Raw genomic sequence first — 25415 nt, forward strand, 5'->3', positions numbered from 1 at the left:
AGCCCAGGCTGGCCTCGAACTTTTGGTGATGCCTCCCAAGTGCTAGAATTAAGGTGTGTGCCACCATTCCTGACAACCACACTCAGTTTAAAACTGTAATTTTTGTTTTTGTTTTTTTGGTACCGGGGATCAAAATTGGAACCTTGTGCTTGCGAAGCAGGTGGTAGAACCACTGAGCTAAATCCCTGGCTCCAGGCTTATTGTCTTTAGACCTACAGGATTTTTTAAAAGTGAGTTTCCTAGAAGGGAAAAAGGGTTAAGTAACTTGTATGTCTTAACACTGCAAGTAAGTACAATTTTAAAATCTCAATTTCCTTGTCTCCTTTCTACCTAGTTTTTATTTCTCCTATCCTATCTCGGAAGGACTCAAAGGACCACAGAGCCTGGGGCCTGAGTAGCAAGGCACCGGGGAGGTGAGTCAAGGGATTCTGGTGTACCCTGGTCCACCTTAGCTTCAGAGCAAAGGGTGTCAGCCCCCAGGACAGGGAGACAGAGGGCTGGAGGTGGAAGGGATGTTTCCTAAGGTAGCTTGTTTCAAGACATCCAGAGCAGACCTTTGCTTCTGGCCTTCTGGCTGAGCAGGGCCATCACGGTGGACACTTGGTGAGACACGTGGCTGCCCAAAGTCTTTAGGGCATCGAGTGGAGGGTGTGTGGCCCACAAGTTCACCTAGATGCAGATCTGCTCTGTGAGCTGGATCTGCTGCCCCTGCAGACAGAGGTTCTGCCCCAGGTTCCCTAGGATGCTCTTGGCGCCAGGAACAGGTATGGGGGTCTGCACTCAGCTGGTTCACCACCACCTTGGTGCCCGAGTCCCTGCCTGCACAGTCACGTCAGTGTTGGTCACTCTGCCTTTGGACAAAGCTTGTGTCCTGTGGTGTGGGAGCCAGAGTGGTCTCTGTGTTCAAGTATATGACAGACTCTGCTCTGGGCCTCTGTCAGGTCCTCTGAGCTGCCACTGGTCTCCCTGTCGCCATCCTAACTGCTGGGACTTGGTGCTTATGGCTGGTGGCTCCACACAGCTCTGGAGTCCTCTGATGAAACTGGCCCCTCACTGTCATTCATGATGTGGATAGGTGGATTTTAGTGTGATTTTTCGTTATATTGCAGAACTCAGAGGATGACCTCAACATAGCACTTCTCACAGATGCAGGTCTCCTCCCAAGGAGGCTACTTCATTGCAATTCCCTCGTGGTTCACTGGATTGCCCAACTGTCCTGCCACGAGCACCACTGGGGTTGCATCTCTATTAAATAATTTTTTGGTTTTGTTTTTTGAGTCAGGGTCTTCCTCTGCAATTCAGATTGGCCTTGAACTCACTATGCAGCCCAGTCTGGCCTTGAACTTGCAGCGATCCTCCTGCCTCAGCCTCCCAAGTGCTGGGATTACAGGCATGCACCAGCACACCCAGGTCTATTAAATAATTTTTAACAGCTCAATAAAGGGCTGGAGATCTAGCTCAGTGGTATACCACTTGTCTAGCACGTGCAAGCCATTGGATTCATTCCCCACTGCCACTCACATACACACAAATCAAGATCACAAACCAAAAGAAATAAAATTCATTAATCAGACGATAGCAAAATTAAGGATTTCTGTTCAATAAATAGTATTAGTGACTGTCCTAGGATATACCTCAGCAGCACAGCACCTGCCTGGCAAGTGGGAGGTCCTGAGTCTGATCCCTGGCACCAAAAGAAAAACAACAACAACAAAACAGTATTAGTGACAGAACTAATGATAAAAAATTGGGAAGAGATTGACGTCTCACATCAACAAAGGAGTCATCTGAAATATACAACAATCTGCTGCAAATCGATATAAAAATAGGGGAATTCTTGTACAAAAATAGGCAAAGGAAAATGAAGGTGAAATTTATAAAGAGAAAAATCAGACTGGAGGTGTAGCTCAGTGATAGAGCACTTCCCTAGCATATGCAAGAAGCTCGGTTTGATCCCCAGCACTGCCAAAAAGGAAAAAAGGAAAGCCAAAAAGAAATTTAAAAATTTTAAAGATCACAAAATATATTAATAATTAAAATTGCAAGTTGGATGAGGTGGCACACACCTGTAATCCCACTACTCAGAAGGGTCAGAATAGCTTCAAGTTTGAGGCCAGCCTGGGCTACATAGTGAGTTCAGGGCTAGTCTGAACTGATAGTGAGACCCTGTCTCAAAACAAAAAAAAGTTTTTTTTAATCTTCAGTACCAGGAAAAACACTGCAGTGAGATATTTAAAACCCATGAAAAACAGAAAATTGGTAACGTGAATAGAGTCAAGTATTGGCAAGGAAGATGGGACGTAGACGCCCTACTATGGATGGGGGCTGTGGCCTGGTGCAGACTCAACAGAATGTGGAGCTTAATATGCACAAAACATGTCGAAGGGCCAAAGAAGACACATACAAAGGTATTTATTACAGACTTGCTTGTGGATGCAGGAAGTCAGAAGTTAGAGACAGTCTAGTATTTCATCATTGGGGTAACAAAAAAATCTAAGGAACCATATAATAGAACATTTTACAGCAGTTAGGAACAATGGACTAGGTCATGGAGATTAAAGAAAATTTGTTTTGTTTTGCTTTATTTATTTTATTTTGGTTTTTGAGACAGGGTCTTGCTATATAGTTCAGGTTGGCCTTGAACTCAAGATGTAGTCCAGGCTGGCCTTGAACGGATACTGATTCTCCTGCCTCAGCCTCCCCAATGCTGAGATGACAGGCATGAACCACCATGCCAGGCTGTTTTATTTTTTTAAATGGAGATATTACAACATATCTGCATGCTAACGAAATGAATTTATAGAAAGAAAAGTAGATGATGCAGGAGAAAGTAGATAGGGCAGGAAAATTAGTCCTTGGGTAGGCAAGAATGAAATGTGTTTGGAGTGGCAGTTGGCTTAAAATGTGAGCAAGGACAACTCAATGTAACAAGATGGAAGTCTGAGTATAAAGGTAAGGATGGTCAGATTGGTGGTGACATAAGGATGGTTTTTGTTTGAATTTGTTGTTGTTGTTGATGGTGGTGGTGGTGGTAGTGGTGGTGTGTGTGGTGCTAGGGAACCCAGGCCTTGAACTATACCCCCATCCTGGATTTTTTTTTTTTCATTACTGGGGATCGAACTCAGGACCTTGTGCTTGTGAGGCAAGCTCAGGAACCACTGAGCTAAATCCCTGGCCCCTGATTACCCTTTTTGTTTAAAGACAGGCTCTCACTATGTAGTTCAGACTGGCCTTGTTAGCTGGCCTCAAACTTGAAATTTTCTTCCTTCAGGATGAGTGCTGGTATTACTCGTATGTGCCTGGCTCCTGATTACTTCTTCTCCAGTAAAATAAGAACCAAGTCATTGGCTAAGAGTGAAGAAAGATAAAAGGATGCCGGAGAACTACTGACAGCATTTGTAAGGAAAGCCTCCCTTCTTTCATTCATTCATTCATGCCAGCCCTTAACAGGGACCATCAGCTTTGTGGACTGTGTACACTGAAGATGCTTAGCATGCTGATTCTCTAAGTGCTAAAAAATGAAGACAGTGGAAAACACAACTTGGGCTGCAGCTGGAAGGGGTGGGGTTGAAAAAAACAGGAATGGGCTGGGGATGTAGCTCAGTGGCACCTCACCTGCCTCGCAAGCTCAAGGCCCTGAGATCAATCTCCAGTACCAAAAAAAAAAAAGAAAGAAAATAATAGCACTCACTGCTTCTTAAAGGTCCAGCACCTGCCTCTTCCTCCTTAAACAGCCTTATAAGTAGATACAACTAAGGTCCCCCCACCAGAGGAACCCAGGGTCTCACACATGCAGTCCTCCAATTTCTTTTCTTTCTTTCTCAACAGGGACTTCTCTTTTTTTCCTTCTTTATAGACCAGATCTCACTGGCCATTAACTCACTGTGTAGCTCAGGCTGGCCTTGAACCTGCCACCATCCTCCTGCCTCAGCCTCCCAATTGCTGGGATTACAAGACCTGCATCACACTCAGCTATTACAATTGCCTTTAAGCAAGGAAACCTAAGCCTGTATTCCCAGCACCTGGGGAGTCTGAGGCAGAAGGATCCTTGAGTTCGGGGCCAGCCTGGGATACATAGAGAGATATTAGTACTATTATCTGATAGCAGCTTGAATCTGAACAGATGAAACTCTAGTCTCAGGTAAGACCTGAGCACCTTCTGATCACTTTGACCACTGTCATTAGGTAGATGAACTTGGAGAAAAGTTGTGTTTCCAATTCTGTAAAATGGAAAGCTGGACGTGGCAGCACATACCTGTAATCCCCAGTAGAGGCTGAGGCAGGAGGATCATAGGGAGTTTAAGGCCAGCCTGGGCAACACAGTGAGTTAAAGGCCAGCTTGAACTACACAGTGAGATTCTATCTCAAAAGCAGTAGTAAAATACAAATATAAAAAGATAAAATGAAAAGTGAAGTTGCTTAGCGCATATATTATGTTGTGATACATTCTCTAGGGCATTAAGTTTGAGGAAATACTTTGCAAATGAAATGTTGTATGGATGCATATACTAATGGTTTTGCAGTTAGTTGTATGACTGTCTTGCAAGAGGTCAGATGAAGCCAAGCACCTGACCAGGTGTAGTTAAGCCTCCAGCAGGGAATGAACACTTGAGGTTGACTATCAGAACACTGAGCGAGTTTAAAGAATTTTAGCCTTGGGGTGTGAGGTATGCATACCCGTCATTCCAATACTCCAGGAGGCTGAGGCAGGAGGATTCCAAATTGGAGCTCAGTCTGGATTTAGCACATCTCAAAAGTGGGGGTGGGGTGGAATGGGAACGTACCTCAGAGTGAAAGCTCTGGGTTCAATCCCCAGTACCTGAAAAAAAAGTAAATGAATCAAATAAAAAATTAGCCTTGGTTTGAGGTGTGTTGTGGGGGGTGTGATTCTCCATCGACGCTTAACTGTTCTCCAAGTCTCCGGGGAGAAACGATTAGGCGCTCTCCACCAGATTTGGAACGCCAATACAAGGGATCTGAAACGCAGCGCTGAGCGGAGCTCCACTGGCACGGGCTGGGCACCAGAGGGCGCCAGTCGGATCGCTCCGGAACCCGCCGGCTGGGGGCCGAAACCCGGCCCGCGCGGAACCGCGGAGCTGACGCGGGAGGTCCTGGGGCTCCTTGCCTGTCGCGGATTTAAGTTCTAGTGACCTCCTTCTAGTCCTTCTAGTTCTAGTTCTAGTCCTTCCTTCGCAGCACGAGCCGGCCCTCGAAGGCGCCTGGCGGGCGTGGACGGCGGCGGCGGGACCCGTCTGGGTCCCCAGAGAGCGCGGGGAGCGCGGCCGCCCGGACGGCGCTGGCGCTCACTGCCGCGAGGCCGGCGGGCAGCTGTTCGCGCAGGCGGCCGTGGGGGGCAGCAGAGGGGACGGCGACAGGTGCGGGAGCCCCTCCTCGGGTGGCAGGGAAAAGGCGGGCTCGGGGTCTGTTCTCTGGCTGGAAGCCACCCCCGCCCCCCAACCAAATCCCCGGGAGAGGCCGGCGGCGCCGGGGCTGAGGGAGGAAGCGGCCGGAGACAGTGCGATTTCACGCGGCCTCTGGGGCTCAGGTTCCTGGGCGAGGGGCATGAGTTATGGTGCTTTGAGTCCCGGGGAAACTGAGGTGGCCTGAGCATGAGGCAAGAAAACACCCTCCCACTCAAAAACACAGTCACATTTGGAGAGGATCCCTCAAGTGACCCAACCGGCTAGGGGAGTTGAGCGATTTGCTTAGTGGGCGAGGCCAATTTTCAGGGGGCCGGGCTTTCGAGCGCTCTTCCCACCCCATTCACTACCTTTCCCGGCGTCGGGAGCGTTTGGTGTCTCGCTCTCCGCTCCCCGCGGCTCCCGGGAAAAGCGGGCGCGAGCCCCCTCCCGAGCCGGGTCTGGTCGGCCACGCCGCAGGGCACGCTCCGGGCAGGCGGCGCGAGGCTCCGCACGCCCCGCTCCAAACGCGCACGCGAGGGGGCGCGGCCGTGACTCACCCCCTTCCCCTGCTCTCCTCCCTCTTCTCCCAGACGTACACTCTCCCCTGCCATCCCGCTCTGGACTCTGGCTCCGGCTCCGGTTCCGCTCGCAATTTGTAACCTCTGTGGCCGCTGTCGCCGCCTCCCATTCGCGGGCGGCTAAGGTGGCCGTCGCTTCGATGTCCTAGTCCAGGGGTCCCCGGGCCGGGCTCGGCTGGGCTCCCTTCACCTTCTGCTGGAGTCATGAGGGCGAATGGGGCTCTGCAGGTGCTGGGCTTCCTTCTCAGCCTGGCCCGGGGCTCCGAGGTTGGCAACTCGCAGGCAGGTAAGTGGCGCGGGGGCGCCCGCTGGCTGGGACCTGGAGGCGGACGCCAGCGCGCGGACCCTGAGCAGGACCAGGGCCTCAGGCTTGCGGGATTCAGGCTACGACCCTCGGTGGGCTGGGGGCTCAGGGAGAGTAGCGTCAGGCTCGGGTTCTCGGAGTGGTCGGGCAGGGTCTGCATTTCTGAGCGCCCGCCCCTTTCCCAGGGAGTCGCAGACCCCCTAATTGGTTTCCGCTGGTGAGGTTGAGGGACCTTTCAGGGAGCGGAGCGGGGACCTAGGTTTTGTATACACGAGGAGCTTGAGGGAGGTGGGGATCTTGGCGGAAGGGGCTCACTTTGCCCCCTGACCCCCACCCCACCCAGGGTTTCTGCAACCCCTAGTTTCGTTGTTTTGCCGACAGGGCGGAGCTGTGGGAGGGCGAGAGAAGGTTGTTGTTTTCTGATGTTGGAAAAACAGGAATGGCACCTCCTCTTCCGTGAGTGGGCTTGCCCTGGGGAGGGCAGAGATTAACCAGAGGGCCAAGTCCAGGGGACATCAGGGTGGAAGGCCCAACAGGGGCTGGCTGGCTGCTTTCCCTCAGAACAAAGCTGGCTGGGCCCAACTTGACCAGCCTCTCTTTGTCAAGACCCAGGTCAATTCAACTAATATTTATTGAACATCTACTATGTACAAGACTTGGAGCCAGGAGCTCCAAAGGGGAAAGGACATTCAGACCTTATTTCCCTTATCTTTTCTCACCCCAATCTGAGGGCCAGGAAGGCACCTCTCCCACCTTCAGAGACACCTGTTCTAGGAAGTTGTACCTGCCCCTCCCCCGACTGTTTATTGTTTAGCTCCAGACTGAGTCCTAGTTTGCTCCTCACCATTCCGCCTCCCACTCCCATGCCATCTGAGCCCACACCTTTGGGGTCTCTGAGACCAGGGACACCTGAAGGGCATTGGCCTTGGTGGGACCAGAGTCCTGTTGATCTCTTCCCACCCCCCCAGATCTCAGCTTGGGGTTTGGCACAGCCAGGGCCCCTTCCCCAGTGTGGGAGTAGGAGAAACCACCTGTGGTTCCCCACAGTTGCTGGGCCTAAATTTAGCTCCTGGGATCTTGAGATGTGAAACTCCCTGCTGGTGGAGGGGGTGGTCTAGGGACTGGAGTGGGAGGGGCCAGTGGAATGACTGTGTCACTGTCCCATGCAGACCCCTAGAATCTTCAACCAGGATTTCAGGAGTCCCAGATTCGACACCCTCCCTGAGGCAGGAGGCAGGCATGGTTGGGTCTCTACACTTTATCTGGATCCTGCAGCCTCTAGGCATCCGGCCATCTCAGGCCCTCTATGGCCCCTTTGTACCCACTGTGATGGGGGTAGAGGACAGGAGGGGAGGCTTCTGGTTGAGGAGGGGCTTGGGATTCTTTCTCTTGCTTACCCCCAGTGCGCTCTACCTAAGGAGGGTCTTTGACACTGCCTCCCTCCCCCACGTTCCTGTTTCCTGGGTATAGCAGGGATATTTGTAATTCTCCTTCTTCCCTGTTCCCCAAGCCTCCTGGTTCCTCCCCAGAGGCATTGTATATACTCCCTGCCCAGACCCCTTGCCCTCACTGGTGAAAGGTGGACTTTACCCAGGGTGGCAGGGAACTGAAACCTGTGACACTGTTGCCTTTCAAGCAGACACAAAGTCCAAGCCAGTATTTATGGGCAGGTGGCCTTGGTGGGTCCGCCTGGAGTACTTGGTGATAAAGATCCCAAGGACAGACCAGCTAGATTTCTGGGTCAGCAGGGGAGCTGTGTGCATGTTTGTGTTTGTGGTTGTGTCTCGGGTAGTGTTTGTGTGTGTACGTGCGTGCACGCACAGGCACGTACACACACAACACTTCCTGGTGTAGAAATCTTGGCTTCTTTATCTGGGGAGAAAGGTTGGCGCCTTAACTTGGAAGAGGGGGTGTCCTGCCAGGAAAAGGGTTAGGGTGGGGCCATTCCAGAAATGACTAACCTTCCCAGGTTCCTCTGGGAGCTCCCAGCCTGTTGGTACCCTTTGCTGAGACCACCCCCCTTCCCTTCACTAGAAGTGACTGGGAAGGGGATCCCTCAAAGGTCAAGTGGTCTGACCAAGGGAGTATCTAGCAGGAGGGGGCTCTCAGTCTCCCTCCCTCCTCTTGGGCACTTCTGCCTCCCATGGAGCTGCCACCGCCTCGAGGAAGGGTGGTTGGAACAGGTGGTATCTAGCCCCCTCCTCTGCACCCTACCCACAAGGGCAAGAGGCAGGGTAGAGCTTCAGGGTCCAAGACTTCCCAAAGCCCATGTCCTCCATATTTACAAAGGAAAGTGAGAGCCCAGGTGCCTCCTTCCCTTCTCCTCCAGGGCCTGGGGTCTAGGTCCTCCCCAAGGTCGAGTACCAGTGATGATTGCCACGTTGGATCTTCTTAATGAAACTCTGCTCACACTGAAATTGGCAGAGGGCTTAGCAATGAGGGGGTCTGCTGCTGTTTCCTTCCAGGCTTCTCTGTGTTTGCTGAAAACTACTTTAGGGCTAGAGAGTAGTGCTGAGGAAGCTGGAGTATGTTGGGATAGGGGAAGGGAGTGAGAAAAGAAGCCAAAATTTAGGAAAGGGGGGTGGCTGCCAGCTCCTTATCTTCCAGTGTTAAAGACAAAGCTCCCATTGACCCCACCACTACCAGAGCTCCCCCTCCAGTGAGGTCACTTGTCTGAGCCCAAGGTTCCAGGGTGGAGGGGGGGTGCTGCTGAGGATGGGGTGTCTGGGATAGGGTGGGGCACCCCCTCCTCCTGGATAGAATTGCCTCATTGTGGGCTGAACGGTGGCCCCAGGCGATGCCCCCACCCTCTGCCCCATCCCACCCTCCCAGACACAATAGGGTCTGTGTGCTAGGCCCAAAGAGACATTTATCCCAGGGCCTAGAGAGGGGTAGGATGGGGGCAGAGAAGTAAGTGCCCTGGCTAAGGCGGAGTGAGAGTAATCAAAGTTGTGGTCCTGTCTTCCTTCTGTGTTAACCCCTTAGTCCCCAAAGTAGTACCTGAAAGAGGCGGAAGAGGGTGTGTCCCAGTGGAAAAGGAAACCTTTTCACTTCCCATTGAGAGGGTGGTGGGGACCCTGTGAGAAGGGAGGAGGCTTCGGTTACTTTATGGTAGGTGTCACTATACCCCTCTTTGGGGAGCTTTGGAGGCAGCTGCCTTCTGGTCCTGCCAAATGTATTTGGAAGAGGGCAACAAAAAGGGATGCTCTTGGGGGTAGCAGAAAACTTGTGCTCAGCACTCTGCCACTCTTACCTCCACTTTGAACAGTGTGCCCTGGGACTCTGAATGGGCTGAGTGTGACTGGCAATGCCGAGAACCAGTACCAAACACTGCACAAGCTCTACGAGAGGTGTGAGGTGGTAATGGGGAACCTTGAGATTGTGCTCACCGGACACAATGCTGACCTCTCCTTCCTTCAGGTTAGAGTGCCCAACCACTTCCAACCCATCGCCCCAGTCCTCCCCATAGGAGCCTCCTTCCCTTCCTCAGGATGACTCTCTGCTGAGTCCAGCCTTCCTAAGACTTAGTAGTTCCTAAGTAGTTCCATAAGGGAGACGGAGACTGGAATCCAAGACATAAAGCCCAGTGGTGTAGTCAGAGAAGGGGATGGAGCAGGTGGTACTCTGTGTGGTGGAAGCAAGCAGGGACTGATGCAGAGGAACCTGAGGACAGAGGTGGTTGGGGAGAGGAGGAAGGGACTAAGCCAGGGCCCTCCAGATGTGAGGAGCTCTGAGAAGAAGAGTAGAAAACTTGAATTCCTCAGTCAAGTGGCATAGTAGTGTGACAGAGCTTATTCCTTACTCCAAAGTAGGAACTAGGAAGATTTCATAGAGGCTGGGTGGAGAGACCCACACCTGTCATCCTAGCCACTGAAGAGACTGAGGCTGCCAGGGATTTAGCTCAGTGGCACCATGCCTGCCTTGCAAGTGCAAGGTCCTGAGTTTGATCCCTGGTACTAAAAAAAAAAATTCCAGAGCCATGAAGAGACTGAGGCAGGAAAGATCACTTTAGCCCAGAAATTTGAGGCCAACCTAGGCAATGAGTTAAGGATTCAAGGTCAGAGGTAGAGTGCTTTCCTAAAATGCATGAGGCCCTGGATTCCATTCCTGCCACTGCAAAAAATACTTAAGCACTCCTTAATACCTTAAGGAGAGAAAAGGCTGAGACTTTGTCCTGTTGTCTGTCTCACTGACACAATCTGCTCCATCACAGTGGATTCGAGAAGTGACAGGCTATGTCCTTGTGGCCATGAATGAATTCTCTACACTCCCACTGCCTAACCTCCGAGTGGTACGGGGCACCCAGGTCTACGATGGGAAGTTTGCCATCTTTGTCATGTTGAACTATAACACCAACTCCAGCCACGCTCTGCGCCAGCTTCGTTTTACCCAGCTCACGGGTCAGTGTCTCATGATTCCTTCTGGTCTTGTCCTCACCATCCTGCTGACAGGCACCTCTTTGGTCATGACCCAAGACTGCTTGACCACTATAGTTTCAAAGCCTACCACTCCTTAAACAGTAGAAGAACCCAGTGGGGAGCTGAGGGCATCTGCCCCAGGAGGGGAGGTCCTTATGGTGGGGCTGGAGTTGGAGTTGGGAGTTGAATCTGTTATCCAGGCCTTCAATTTCAAGGTACAGTGTACTCTGGTGTCCCTCCTTCCCTGGAGTGTTGCTTTTCCTCCCTCTCCATTCGACACAAGCTGGAGGAACAGAGTGGGGTTAAATCCCACCTGGCCACCTTCTATGCTGCCCTGTCCCAGTTAGTTGGAAAACACTTGGGTAGGCCTGGGGGAAGGGGCATTGAGTCAAAAGATGTCTTTTCCTTCTTTCCCTTCCCCTCCTCCACCGGCTAAACCGGATCTGGGATCTGGACAGGTGTCTGAGGAGGCAGGAGTCTCTCTGACCTGACTCCTCCTCTTAGAAGGCAACCCTTGCCTGCAGCGTGGAGCTAACTGGACTCTGTCTGCTGTGCTTCCCCTGCTCCTGGGTATCTGGTGTCCTTTTGGACTACTGGGGGGAGGGAGGGAAGAAGGGGAGCTGTGCTGTAGCCCTTAACTTTTCACTTTCTTCCCTACCTCAGAGATTCTGTCAGGGGGTGTTTATATTGAGAAGAATGATAAACTTTGTCACATGGACACAATTGATTGGCGGGATATCGTGAGGCACCCAGGCGCTGAGATAGTGGTGAAGGACAATGGCAGAAGCTGTGAGTGACCATGATCAAGACTGCTCCCTGTGGTCCACCAGAACATCCTCATTATATCCCTAAGCTGAACACCTCTCCACTGAACAGTCATCCCAGGAGGGACCCAGTCAGGCCCCTGAGATCCACACCACAGAAGCAGTGTACCAGGAAAAGTGGCAAGAGATCTCAGGGTGCTCTGGAGGGAAGCCAGATCTTTGGGCTTTGCATCCATTGCCCTCTCCACTACAGCATCTCCCTACATACCCTGACCGTGGTCTGCCACTCCCTGTCCCTTCACAAGCACATGTTCTTTCTGGGCTCAGTTTGCCCAGGAGGAACCAAGTTCCTGGTTGGGGCTGGGTCTGAGGTTGGCATTTGCCCCAGTGCCTCCCATTCAGCTGCCCAGTGGGTGGGGTGGAGGCGTGGCTCCACCCCTTGTTGACAAGTTCACTTGTGCCCAGCCTGGCTCTCCACAGGCAGGGAGGGACACTGCCCTGGCTCTTGCTCCCCGGGATTGAGGTTCCTGTGTGCTGACATCATGCCCTGCTGATCCAAGCAAACCTTTCTTAGCCCTGATGGCCCCATGTGTTGCCTTTCTTCCTAACCAGGTCCACCCTGTCATGAGGTCTGCAAGGGGCGTTGCTGGGGCCCTGGACCAGAGGACTGCCAGACATGTGGGTTTGAATTTCCCTTTAAAAACTTCTAGCGCATACACTTTTGACAGCCCCGCCAACCCAAACCTGTGTCAATGCTGGGGATGGGGATGAGCAGTGGCCTTGGAATTCAGTCCTCGGAGCCCTGATAGCCATGCTTTTTCTCCCTCCATAGTGACAAAGACCATCTGTGCCCCTCAATGTAATGGTCACTGCTTTGGGCCAGACCCCAACCAGTGCTGCCACGATGAGTGTGCAGGGGGCTGCTCCGGCCCTCAGGACACCGACTGCTTTGTATGTACACCTGCCAGGCACTCGCTGGCTTCTGAAAGCAGGGTGTGGGCTGTGGGGAGGAGGTAGGGTCCCCAGGTACCACAAATGTCAGGAGTTTCTTGTGTCCCCAGGCTTGCCGACACTTCAATGACAGCGGAGCTTGTGTGCCCCTGTGCCCACAGCCTCTTGTGTACAACAAGCTTACTTTCCAGCTGGAACCCAATCCCCACACCAAGTACCAGTATGGAGGAGTTTGTGTGGCCAGCTGTCCCCGTAAGTGCCTGAGGGGAAGAAACGACAGTGGGTCCAGGTTGGGTGCAAAAGGGATTAAGCTGGGTGCTGTATAGTGAATTTAGACAGCAAATGGTTGTGATCATCTGACTTCCTTCAATGACCTCTACACTGTCTCCTAGCTGCTTCCCCTGACTGCTGCTTCTAAGCCCTTAGGAGCAACCAAGACCCAAGGGAGTTTCTAATCTATAGTACAGCACTTAAGGAAGCTTACAGTGGCAAATGGGGTCAATCCAGTGCAGAGCAGGAGGGTGCAAGGCCGTAAAGGAGAGGTTACCTTGGTAGTTTGCAGTACTCCTCCCTCATTTCTAATGGTGCTTTCTTTTTCCTAGATAACTTTGTGGTGGACCAGACATCCTGTGTCAGGGCCTGTCCTCCTGACAAGATGGAAGTAGATAAAAATGGCGTCAATGTATGTGAGCCTTGTGGAGGGTTGTGCCCTAAAGGTGAGTAGGAGATGGTAGAGTTATGAAGACATGTCCTTTCCTCTGAGGCTATTCAGGCCACCCTCACTGAGCCATTTTGTGTTTGCAGCATGTGAAGGGACAGGTGCTGGGAGTCACTTCCAGACTGTGGACTCTAGCAACATTGATGGTTTTGTGAACTGCACCAAGATCCTGGGCAACTTGGATTTTCTTATCACCGGCCTCAATGGGTTAGAGATTCTGCCTTCCCTCCCCAGTCTCCCACATGGTTCATTTTATTGGCTTGCACTGTCCCTATGTGGAGTGACTAGAAATCTAAGTCATAAAATCTTCGAAGTTGCCTTTGACCTGAGAAAATGCTGAACTCAATTTCATTTCCAGTACTTAAATACCCTCAGGAACATCCTTAAATAATCCATGTCATCCTGATGAGTGATGTGAGGCAGGGACAATGTGTCTTTTTCCTTAAAGTTTTAGAAAAGTTATTCCTAAACTTAGATAAAAATATGCCTCCCATAATTTCCAGCTGTTTTCCCTAATTCTGCTGCTTGAAACAACAAAAAACAAAGGAATATTCTGATCCATAGGACAGAGCTTAAAATGTGTGTGTGAGAGAGAAAAAGAGACAGAGACAGGGTTGGAGAGAGTCACTGAAACACTATGGCCACCTGCTTTTTTCTCTTTTTCAGCCCAGGGACTTTGCACTGTTACATACCCATCCCTTTTCAAATTTTTTATTGCCAGACAGGATCTTGCCAAGTTGCAATGTTGCCCAGGCTAGCCTTGAATTTGCAATCTTCCTGCCTCGGTCTCTGAGTGCTAGGATTACAGGCTGGCACCATCGTATTTTTTTTTTCTTTTTTTGACACAGGGTCTCACTATGTAGTTCCAGGTAGCCTCGAACTCACTATGTAGCCTAGGCTGGCCTCAAACTCGCAGCAGTCCTTTTGTCCCAGCCTCCTGAGTACTAGGATTACAGGTGTGTACCACCATACCTGGCTTCTCAAATTTTGTTTTGTTTGGTACTGGGAATCAAACTGAGGACCTTGAGCTTGCCAGGAAGGCACTGTACCACTGAGCTACATCCCTGGCCTCTTGGTTTTTTTGTTTTTTTTGTTTTTTTGGTACTGAGGATCAAACTCGGGACCTTGCACTTTTGAGGCAGGTGGCAGAACCACTGAGCTAAATCACCGGCCCTTGTTTGGTTTTTTTCCTTGTTTTATTTTTTGAGACAGAGTCTTGCTATATAGTCCAGGCTGACCTTGAACTCTCAGCAATCCTCCTGCCTCAGCCTCCCAAGTTCTGAGATTACAGGTGTATGCCACAATACCCAGCTAATTTTTAATTTTGACATTATTTTGGTTCTATAACTAAAGTCACAAGAATGATACAAAGATTTCCATATACTTTTTACTGAGATTCCCTAAATGTTAAACATACTACCTATGATTTTATCCTTTCCTTTTTTTTTTTTGAGCCAGGGTCTCACTAAGTTGCTAAGCTCCCCAGGCTGGGCTGCAATTTAGCAGTTCTCCTTCTTCAGCCTCCTAGAGTGTTGGGATTTGTAGACCTGAGCAACCATGCCTGCTTATTTCTTTATATATATCCACACACACAAACAAATCGTGTTACTGTGTTTCTGAACCATTGGAGGGTGAATTTCCAGAAATAGTACTCCCTTACCTCTGTTGTATTTCAGCATGTACCTTAAAAACAAGGACATGTTTTCTTTTTCTCTTTTTGTTGTTGTTGTGCTTGGAATTCTAGGAATTGAATTCAGCCCAGGGTCTCATACACGCTAGGCAAGTGCTCTTCCATTGAGCTACTCCCCTTGCCCCACAAGAACATTTTCTTATGTAACCAAAGTACAATGGCCTGAATGAAAAATTAACACTGAAACCAAATATTACCTAATACATAGACCTTATTCAGATTTCACTACTTGTCCTGGTGATGTCATACATAGACCATACAGTTACCATGTGTCTTTATTCACCTTTAATCTACAGCATTTCCTCAGTTTTTGCTTAGCTTTCATGACACTGACATTGTTGTTGAGTATAAGTCAGGTAACTGGTAGGACAGTCTTCATCTTGGATTTGTCTGCTGTGTCTTCATGCTTTAAAATTTTTGGTGCTAGGGATCTATTCCAGAGTCTCAAGCAAGCACCCCACCACTGAGCTACATCTTCAGCCAAGTTAAGGTGGCTTTTGTTTGTTTTCTTGGGCTAAGGATTGAACTAAGGCCTTGTGCTTGTTAGGCAGTCGCTCTACCACTGAGCTAAAGCCCAAGCCCTGACCCCGGACCTTGCGGTTCTGAGGCAGGCGGCAGTACCACTGAGCTAAATCCCCGGTCTCCAGCTCCTTTTTATTTATTTATTTATTTATAGACAGGTCATTCTGTGTAGTTCAGACTGGCCTCAAGCTCCCAGCAATCCTCTTACCTCAGCCTCCTAAGTGCTGGGATTACAGGCATGCGCCACTACACTCGGCCTAGTTTTTGGTCTTTTACATTCATATTTTAGTGTTCAGATATCCCTGATTTGTCCCTTTTAAGCTTGCTTCCATGGTTTTTGGGCACATATCCTTCACTCTTTGAGCACTTCCTTACTTTTGGCCACAGGATGCTCTAGGGCCTAAGCTCTACGCTCTTGTATTTCCCCCGCCTCAGCCATTTCTCCAAGGAGCCCTGTTTGCCTTAAGCAGAGAGTAGCATTTAGAAACCAAGTTCACTGGGCTGGAGATGTAGCTCAGTGGCAGAGTGCTTACCTAGCACCCCCACACACACACACAAATTAACATCTAGAAAAACCAAGTTTAAAGACCAGGTGTGATCATTTCAACTGGATTATACCTTTACCTTGCTGACTAGCTTTTGACTTTTCTCACCAGAGACCCTTGGCACAAGATCCCTGCCCTAGACCCCGAGAAGCTCAATGTGTTCCGGACAGTACGAGAGATCACAGGTGAGGGAGGAATCGATCTTAACTACTTGAGAAAATCATGTCCCAAACAACAAGAAGGGGCCAGGAGAACCAGAGAAAGAGGAAGTAGAGAGACTTTGTGCTCATATGCCTCTTCCAACCCCTCAGGTTACCTGAACATCCAGTCCTGGCCTCCGCACATGCACAACTTCAGTGTTTTTTCCAATCTGACAACCATTGGAGGCAGAAGTCTGTACAAGTGAGTAAGCAGTGTGGAGATGGGCACCCCAAGGTAGGGACTGTGGCAGCTCCAGAGGGTCTGTGAGTTTGATGAGGAGAAGGTGAAAAGGAGAACAGCCTCTCCCACTGGGCAAGACTAACCCACAGCAAATTTTTTTGGGGGGTTACCAGGGACCAAACTCAGGTGCGGTGCCACTGAGCAAATTTTTGAGTGAGAATAAATCCACTGCATGTATAACTTTCCCTTTGTAGTCTGCCCTCTTATCGTGTCTCCTTATTCTCAGCCGGGGCTTCTCATTGTTGATTATGAAGAACTTGAATGTCACATCCCTGGGCCTCCGATCCCTGAAGGAAATAAGTGCTGGCCGTGTCTACATCAGTGCCAATCGGCAGCTCTGCTACCACCACTCTCTGAACTGGACCAGGCTGCTTCGGGGGCCTGCAGAAGAGAGACTGGACATCAAGCATAATCGGCCCCGCAGGGACTGTGGTGAGGGCAGCGGGCAGCAGGGTGTGGAGTGGGAAGGTGAGGGCTGTGAGGACTGCTCCCTGGAAACGAGTCGGGCTGAGGGTGGAACCAGGACAGCGGGGCTGATAGGCTGGAAGCAGTAACGAGGAAGAGCTCAGGAAAGGGCTTGCTGAGAGTCCTTGGACTCCTGATCTACCCCTTCTTTTCCAGTGGCAGAGGGCAAAATGTGTGACCTGCTGTGCTCCGGGGGATGCTGGGGCCCAGGCCCTGGTCAGTGTTTATCCTGTCGAAACTACAGTCGAAGTGGTGTCTGTGTGACCCACTGCAACTTTCTGAATGGGTATGGTAAAAGGAGACCATCAGGAAGGATGGGCTGGGGCCCTGGGATGGAGCTGTTCACATAGTACCTCACGGCCTCTGAGCAACATTCATCATATGCCTTGGGGGGGAATTTGATCCTCATTGGAGGATCAAGGCTCTAAGATCAGTACTTGGGAAGTGACACCTCTTCCTTTTATCCTCCACTGCAGGGAGCCTCGTGAGTTTGCCTATGAAGCTGAATGCTTCTCGTGCCACCCGGAATGCCAGCCCATGGAGGGCACTGCCACATGCAATGGCTCGGTATGGCAGTAGCCCAGGATCTCTAAGGGAGGTGGGGAGGGCCAGCCTGGGGAGTGACAGCCAAATTGCTAGGATGGCCCACAGCAGCCAGATAATGTTACAGTTTGCTGCAGAGGTTCTGAAATGGCTGGGTTGGTCCTTGCTGGGAGGTGTGGAATTAACAATGGGATTCCGTTTTAGGATCCTGACCTTCTTTCTTCTACCCAGGGCTCTGATGCTTGTGCTCAGTGTGCCCATTTTCGAGATGGGCCCCACTGTGTGAGCAGTTGCCCCCATGGAGTCCTGGGTGCCAAAGGTCCTATCTACAAGTACCCAGATGTTCGGAATGAATGTTGGCCCTGCCACGAGAACTGCACTCAAGGGTCAGTGATGGGACAGGAGGGGGTAGGAGAAGAGAGGGTAGGACGCACTGAAAGAAGAAAAGGACCGTGATTTCAGAATCAATTCCCCAAAAAAACCAAAAAATGAGAAAAGAATGAAAAAATAGAAACAAAGCTTTTGTAAATAAGAAGATGAAGAGGAGTTAAAAGGAGGATAGGGGAATGGGGGGAAAAAATCAAGATATATCATGCACAGGTACAAATTCCCTATGATGAGTGTGATCATTATATATACCTAAAATGCACCAATAAATTTAATTAAAAGAAAAGAATCAATTCCAGCTGGGTGTGGTGGCACACACCTGTAATCCCAGCACTTGGGAGGCTGAGGCAGGAAGATTGCTGTGAGTTCAAGGCCAGCCTGAACTACATAGAGAGACCCTGTCCTCAAAAAAAAAGGAATCAGTTTCAGCTGTGCAGTACAGGGTTATAGGAAGGGAACTCAGTAACAGCACAAAATAACACCATAGTTTTGGGGAATCTGAATAATCTAGACTCGGGAGTTTTGCTCAAGAGGATACTCGGGAAAGCTGATGAGTTAGAGATTAAAAGTCCTTTCTTGGGACAACTTTGGGCTTCAGGATGGGATGCCCTGGTAGGCCCTGAAACAAATTTTTGTAGGTTGAGACTGCTGGACTTGAGCCTCTGTTCTCCAAGTGTCCATCTAAGGGAGTGACTTTCTGTTGTAGGTGTAAGGGACCAGAGCTACAAGACTGTCTGGGCCAATCACTGGTACTAATCAGGTATGAGCTGAGAGATTCTGGAAGCTGGGGATATGTGGGTGAGAAGCTAGGGACAGGGGCTGGTTAAGAGGGGAAGAGTGGCTCTGTTCGTTTTGGCCTTTTACATACATAGTTCGTTATCACTGTACTCGAGATCTAGGCTTCTAGCTCAGCATGGTGGCTCACACCCATAATTTCAGCACTCAGGAGGCTGAGGCAGAAGGATCACTTTGAGTTTGAGGCCAGCCTGAAATCCATAGTGAGACGCAGTCTGGGGGAAGGTGGGAGAAAAAAGAATCTAGGCTTCTGGCCTTTCCTTTCTAATACAAACCTGTAGTAGCCTAAAGCAGGAAGGTTCTAGCTTTAGGTTAATCCCCTCAGTGCTCAAGGGTATATGTATATGTGAATGTTAACTTCTTGCCCCAGATCTGCACTATATCTTCAGCACAAGTATAGATGGTATTGTGAGGGAGGTATAAACCCACGATAATGCTGGGCTTCTCTATATCCCACAGCAAAACCCATCTGGCATTGGCTGTGACGGTTGGATTGACAGTGATTATGCTGGTCCTGGCCAGCACTTTTCTCTATTGGCGTGGGCGCCGGATTCAGAATAAAAGGGCTATGAGGCGCTACTTGGAACGGGGTGAGGTGAGTATCTAGCTTAATTTTTTTTTTTTCGGTACCAGGGATCGAACTCGGGTCCTTCCGCTTTCAAGACAGGCGGCGGAACCACTGAGCTAAATCCCCGGCTAAAAGTTTTACAGTTACTACTTCTTTTTTTTTTTTGCACCGGGGATGGAACTCAGGTCCTTGTGCTTGCGCAGCAGGCGGTGAAACCACTGAGGTATCTAGCTTAATTTTGAGAGGTGCCTATGCCACCTGTACCCAAGGATAAGTGATGGGATGAATTCTACTCCCCTTCGCTTTCTCTGGAGATCTGATCGAGTTCTGCAAAGAGAATGTGGTCCACCAGAAAGAATACCAGCCAAGGAAATGGGAGGCATGAATTCTAGTTCTGGTTTTGCCATTAATTTGCCACAAGACTTTGAAGAAGTTACCTTCCTTCTCTGTGCCTTGGTTTATGGAGCTGTACAAAGGAAAAAACACTCATCCTCCCACAATGGCTGAAAGGTGAAAGGGAATGATAGGTGCAAAAATGCTTTGTAAAGCACAGAACACTGTGTAGAAGATCTCAAGGAGATAGGATGACCTATTCTCCCCAGTCCCCCTCCTGCTACTCTGTCACAGGGAACACCCAACAGTTTTGGTTCCTGACTTCATGAGCACAGACAACTTTCTCCGTCCTCACAGTCTGTTATTCCTCAGCATGCCTGTGAGGCTTTCCAGGACTAATGACGATTGTTCTTCCTGCCTGACTCTTTGGGTGCTGTTGCCCTTGGCATCCACCTAGGGGGAGCTGGTAGGAGTGGGATGTGGTGTGGGCTTTTCTGAGTACCTCTTTTCCATCTGTTCCTCAGAGCATAGAGCCTCTGGATCCTAGTGAGAAGGCTAACAAAGTCTATGCCAGAATCTTCAAAGAAACAGAGCTGAGGAAGCTTAAAGTGCTTGGCTCAGGTGTCTTTGGAACAGTGCACAAAGTGAGTGAGCCACAGGGAGTCTGGGGAGGTGGAAAAGGATATAGGGCAAAGGGAGAAGGAGTTGTGACAAAAGATGACCGAGGGAAAATGGCCCTCACCTTACTCCTGCCCCAAACTCCCCAGGGAGTGTGGATCCCAGAGGGTGAGTCCATCAAGATTCCAGTCTGCATTAAAGTCATTGAGGATAAGAGTGGACGGCAAAGTTTTCAGGCTGTGACAGATGTAAGTGAGGAAGTGTTAACCATGCTGCTGTACTTGAATGTTGGGGGAAGCCCTGGACTGAGTGTGCATGTGGTGAGTATAGGAACCTGTTTGTCCCCTGGATAACACTTCTGCTGTTTCATAGCATATGCTGGCTATTGGCAGCTTAGACCATGCCCACATCGTACGGCTGCTAGGACTCTGCCCAGGGTCATCTCTGCAGCTTGTCACTCAATACTTGCCTCTCGGTTCCCTGCTGGATCATGTGAGACAACACCGGGGGGCACTGGGGCCACAGCTGCTGCTCAACTGGGGAGTACAAATTGCCAAGGTGAGAGAAGCCTGGAGGAGTTAAGCACTGCTTGTCGGGAGGGGTGGGAAGACTGAAGTTCTGAGAGATGCTTTCAGTGTTTAGGGGAATCTGGATCCCCACAAATGACTCCCCCAACCCTGAAACTACTTCCTCCACCATAGGGTATGTACTACCTGGAAGAGCATGGTATGGTGCATAGGAACCTGGCTGCCCGAAATGTGCTGCTTAAGTCACCCAGTCAGGTTCAAGTGGCAGATTTTGGTGTGGCTGACCTGCTGCCCCCTGATGACAAGCAGCTACTACATAGTGAAGCCAAGGTGAGTTGACACATGGGCCGAGCAGGGACCATGGGGACAGGAAGTATTTGGTGGTCTCTTTCTGAGGTAAGTTATTTCATGGTAAATTCAAGGAAGGAAGCTGGAGATGCCAGAAACAAAATTTCAGAAAGCAACAATGAAAAGGATAGAGAAGTTAGTGTTTGGAAATGCTAAGAAAATTTGTGGAAATCAACCAGTGACAACTTTATCTTTACTCCTCAGACTCCAATTAAGTGGATGGCCCTTGAGAGTATCCACTTTGGGAAATACACACACCAGAGTGACGTCTGGAGCTATGGTCAGTGCATCTCAGTGCCCTCCATATCATCACTGGCCCAAATTACACAGCCTTTTGAGTCCCCTCCTTTTAGGAACTATAGACACTTCAGATCCTTGAATAACTTGAGTTCTGCCTTCCCTTTTATGTCATGCTCCTGTCTACTGTTTTTGGACTGACTAGTCCATGTCTTCCTGTACCAGGTGTGACAGTTTGGGAGTTGATGACCTTTGGGGCAGAGCCCTATGCTGGGCTGCGATTGGCTGAAGTACCAGACCTGCTGGAGAAGGGAGAGCGACTGGCACAGCCTCAGATCTGCACCATTGATGTCTACATGGTCATGGTCAAGTGTGAGTTACCTGTTGACCCCAGCCACAGGGGGGCTGACTTCTCTCCCTCCTTCTCTATGGCTCTAATCCCTCTTCTGGCTCTACTTCTTTATCTCATCTCCAGGTTGGATGATTGATGAGAATATTAGACCAACCTTTAAAGAACTAGCCAATGAGTTCACCAGGATGGCCCGAGATCCACCTAGGTATCTAGTCATAAAGGTAAGGACTAGAAGCTGTCAAGGACATTTAGAGAAAAGAGGACTTGGCTGGAGATTTACCTTAACAATTATCTGCCCCTATAGAGAGAAAGTGGGTCTGGAATACCTCCTGGGGCAGAGCCCCCAGCTCTGACAGACAAGGAACTGGAAGAAGTAGAGCTGGAGCCAGAACTGGACTCAGACTTGGAGGGAGAGGAGGACAGCCTGGAAACTACGCTAGGCTCTGGCCTCAGCTTACCAGCTGGAACACTTACTCGGCCTTGTGGGGTAGGACACCTCCTAATTGTCCAGGACTCTGTACCCTGAGCCCTCATGCACTGTACAGATACCCAGATTAACTACTCAAAGGCCACACTGTAAAAGTAGATTTCTCCCTTCATTTTAAGCTTGTCCTTACTTTTTCCATCCTAGAGCCAGAGCCTTCTAAGTCCATCATCTGGATACATGCCCATGAACCAGAGTAACCTTGGGGAAGCTTCCCAGGTAAGGTGTGCTGATAGGTATGGTGGCAGGGAATCTTAAGGGTTTGACAGTGCTCATAGGGTAGTGTGGTAGCGCAGAAACCTTTAATGTTTAATCAGCATCCTGCAAAAAAGGAATTGAACAGCCCACCCTCCTTCTAAACAAATGTCTCTTTCCCTTTCTTTTTCCTTTTTTCCAGTTCTGGGAATTGAACCAGCACCCCCCCACACCTTTGTTATTATTTTCTGTTTACTTTCCTCCTTAGGAATCTGTAGTCTGTGGGGATAGTGAACTGTGCCCCCGGCCTGTCTCTCTGCACCCAGTGCCACGGGCTCACCTGGCATCAGAGTCATCAGAGGACCATGTGATGGGCTCTGAGGCTGAGCTCCAGGAAAAGGTGTCAATGTGTAGAAGCCAGAGCCGGAGCCCACGGCCATGTGGAGACAGTGCCTACCATTCCCAGCGCCACAGCCTACTTACCCCAGTCACCTCACTGTCCCCACCAGGATTAGAGGAAGAGGATGTCAACGGTTATGTCATGCCAGACACACATCTTAAAGGTGCCTGACTCCTCAAGGGCTTTCTTCAAATCTTCCTCTAATCCTCTCCAAGCTCCTCTTAATTCTTTTCTCTGATCATATCCCTCCCTATTCATTTTTTCTAGCTTTCCCTCAGCCCCTTCTGCCTGTTACCATGATGTTCTCCACATACCTGTACTCTCTTCTCAACCCTAGGTATTTCTTCCTCTCGGGAAGGCACCCTTTCTTCAGTGGGTCTCAGTTCTGTCCTGGGAACTGAAGAAGAAGAAGATGAAGATGAGGAGTATGAATACATGAACCGGAGGAGAAGGCATAGTCCAGCTCGTCCCCCTAGACCTGGTTCCCTTGAGGAGCTGGGTTATGAGTACATGGATGTAGGATCTGACCTCAGTGCCTCTCTGGGTAGCACACAGAGTTGCCCACTCCAACCTGTTCCCATCATGCCTGTTGCTGGCACCACTCCTGATGAGGACTATGAATATATGAATCGGCAGCGTGGAGGTGGTGCAGGGGGGGATTATGCAGCCATGGGGCCCTGCCCAGTAGCTGAACAAGGGTATGAAGAGATGAGAGCTTTCCAGGGGCCTGGACACAATGCCCTCCATGTTCGCTATGCCCGCCTCAAAACTCTACGAAGCTTAGAAGCCACAGACTCTGCCTTTGACAACCCTGACTACTGGCATAGCAGACTTTTCCCTAAGGCTAATGCCCAGAGAACATAACCCCTGCTCCCTGAGACACTTGGAGCATTTAATGGCAGCTAGTGTCTGTAGAGGGGACTCTTCCCAACTCCCTCTTCCCTCACAGGTCTCAGCCCCATTTCTCTAGTCCAAGACAACTCCATTCAACCTCTGGAGGCTTTTAAACACTTTAACATGAAATTCTTTTTTGTTTGTTTTTGTTTTTTTCCTTTTTTTTTGTACCAGGGATTGAACTGGGGACCTTGAGCTTTCAAGGCAGGCAATGGAACCACTGAGCTAAATCCCTGCCCCAAACATGAAATTCTTACAGTATATAGCCACTGTACTCTTTCCTACCTCCTAGGAAAGAAGGTTTTGTCTGTTTTGCTAACCCATTCCTCAGCTTCCTCACAGGAACTCCCTGGAGATATGAAGGATTATTTCCCCAGTCTCTTTCTCTTTGAGGCCCTTACCTGTTGGAACTAATGTGCTTTTGTTTCCCATCAGACTGTCCTAAAGAAGAGGAAAGGGGGAAAACCTGGTGAAGGAGGGTCATTGTGGTTTATGATTTGTGATCCCTTAGAAAGCCTGGAGAGTATAAATTTTGTGGAAGAGAGAGGTTAAGAATAGATATTGATTACTGTTAATTGAACATTTACCAAGAGCCAGGCATCATGGAAAATCTCTCCTATATTATCTCACTTAACCCCCATTTTACAAAGACAGTGGCCCCCCCCAGGTGTTCCAAGATACCCAGTGAATGTGTGAAACTGGGGCTATTACTGAAATGTATAAAACCTTTTTTCAGTGAAGTACTTATCCTGCATTGTGCCCACAACTTTTGCAGTTTGAAATGCAACAACAAAACTAGGACTAATGCATGTTTCCATTTTCACAGACAGATCTGTTCTTATCATAATCTTTGCAACCCCCATAGATCTTAGCAACCTCAACATAGGATTGTTTTTTCTTTATTGAGAACTGTCACTTTTTCACTTAAAGGAAGTCTTTTATGGTTTCTTTGACATATTTGAATTGCCAGCACCACAACTCTTGAACTGTGTGGGCATTATTAAGTAAAATTAGGGTACTTGGACACAAGCACTGTGATGTCACAACGGTCTGCTGAGAAGGCTACTCATGGGCATGTGGATACACTGGACAAAGGGTTAATTCCCAAGTTGATGGAACAGGATGGTGTGGAATTTCAGCATGCTATTCAGAAAAGAATGCAATTTAAACTTCTGAACTGTTTATTTCTGGAATTTTCCATTTTAATATTTTGACTTTGCCACAAGTAACTCAAACTGCAGAAAGCAAATCATTGGGGGGGGGGGGGGCACTAAGCCTGAAGAAATTAAGCAGCAGGTCCAGGATTCAAAATGTTCCCAATTCTAATGCATAGTGTCTTACTGTAACATGTCAAGGAAAACTGATACAAGTCAGAGCCCATGTAAGGGACATTGTTTTCTTGTTTTTGCACCGAATCAAGTTGAACTCCAACAGCCACATCCTCTTACACCCAGATTTCTCATCTCAGGAAGCAGTGAAGTGAATGGTCAGAAGAAAACATAACTGGCTATCTCTGTGTAAACCATAGCCCATGTGTACTGTCGATGATCTCCACTCCTTATAGATTCACAAAGGTCCCAAAGACCCACTTTTAGAAGCTACTGTACTCTCATCCAGAAATGAGAAGCTTCTAGTTGGGTTAGAAAGAGGACCCATCTTCAGACCCCTTATCCTCTTGGATGGAAACTAGGAGGAAGTGTATGTTGTATCCTTAAAGTTTTTTGTTTTTATACATGTCTGAATAAAAATGCTAAAGTTTTTCAGCTTCCTGTCAAATGAAAGTTGTTTGTGATAAGAGACCACCCAACCCTTGGCTCCTCAGCAGTGGATAAGCTACCTTTCTGTTTCCTGACATTCCTACTCTTAGCCCATCCAGCTTTTTCCGGGCCTAATTTTATATATTTTAAAGCAAGCACAGTAGCCTGGCATAGTGGTA

General features: G+C 49.4%; 1 protein-coding gene and 1 pseudogene across 1 annotated transcript; one reads left to right on the top strand and one right to left on the bottom strand.

The window, feature by feature from the left end:
- Positions 1-195: 195 nt before the first annotated feature.
- Positions 196-3085, bottom strand: LOC101720850 (sal-like protein 4 pseudogene; annotated as a pseudogene).
- Positions 3086-5765: 2680 nt separating this feature from the next.
- On the top strand, positions 5766-25242 carry Erbb3 (erb-b2 receptor tyrosine kinase 3). The gene is made up of 28 exons (XM_004861347.4): positions 5766-6266; positions 9553-9704; positions 10498-10684; positions 11366-11491; positions 12079-12144; positions 12299-12417; positions 12528-12669; positions 13020-13133; positions 13222-13342; positions 16004-16077; positions 16204-16294; positions 16560-16765; positions 16955-17084; positions 17275-17365; positions 17573-17727; positions 18435-18488; positions 18983-19118; positions 19949-20068; positions 20192-20290; positions 20415-20600; positions 20744-20899; positions 21122-21197; positions 21380-21526; positions 21630-21727; positions 21811-21993; positions 22138-22209; positions 22454-22748; positions 22923-25242. Exons 1-28 carry the CDS (start codon positions 6185-6187, stop codon positions 23447-23449), a joined length of 4005 nt encoding a protein of 1334 aa, XP_004861404.2. The 5' UTR covers positions 5766-6184; the 3' UTR covers positions 23450-25242.
- The last annotated feature ends 173 nt before the right edge of the window (positions 25243-25415 follow it).

Source organism: Heterocephalus glaber, unplaced genomic scaffold (genome assembly GCF_053883595.1).
Source record: "Heterocephalus glaber isolate CG9 unplaced genomic scaffold, H.glaber_assembly_v1.0 deba00001569, whole genome shotgun sequence".
NCBI classification, from domain to species: domain Eukaryota; kingdom Metazoa; phylum Chordata; class Mammalia; order Rodentia; family Bathyergidae; genus Heterocephalus; species Heterocephalus glaber.

Excerpts from the sequence above, each read along its gene's own strand:
- Erbb3 (XM_004861347.4), top strand. The coding sequence starts at position 6,185 with ATGAGGGCGAATGGGGCTCTGCAGGTGCTGGGCTTCCTTCTCAGCCTG. Across the intron at positions 21,198-21,379 it reads GAGTGACGTCTGGAGCTATG|GTGTGACAGTTTGGGAGTTG; the intron begins GTCAGTGCATCT and ends TTCCTGTACCAG. Across the intron at positions 22,749-22,922 it reads GCCAGACACACATCTTAAAG|GTATTTCTTCCTCTCGGGAA; the intron begins GTGCCTGACTCC and ends TCTCAACCCTAG.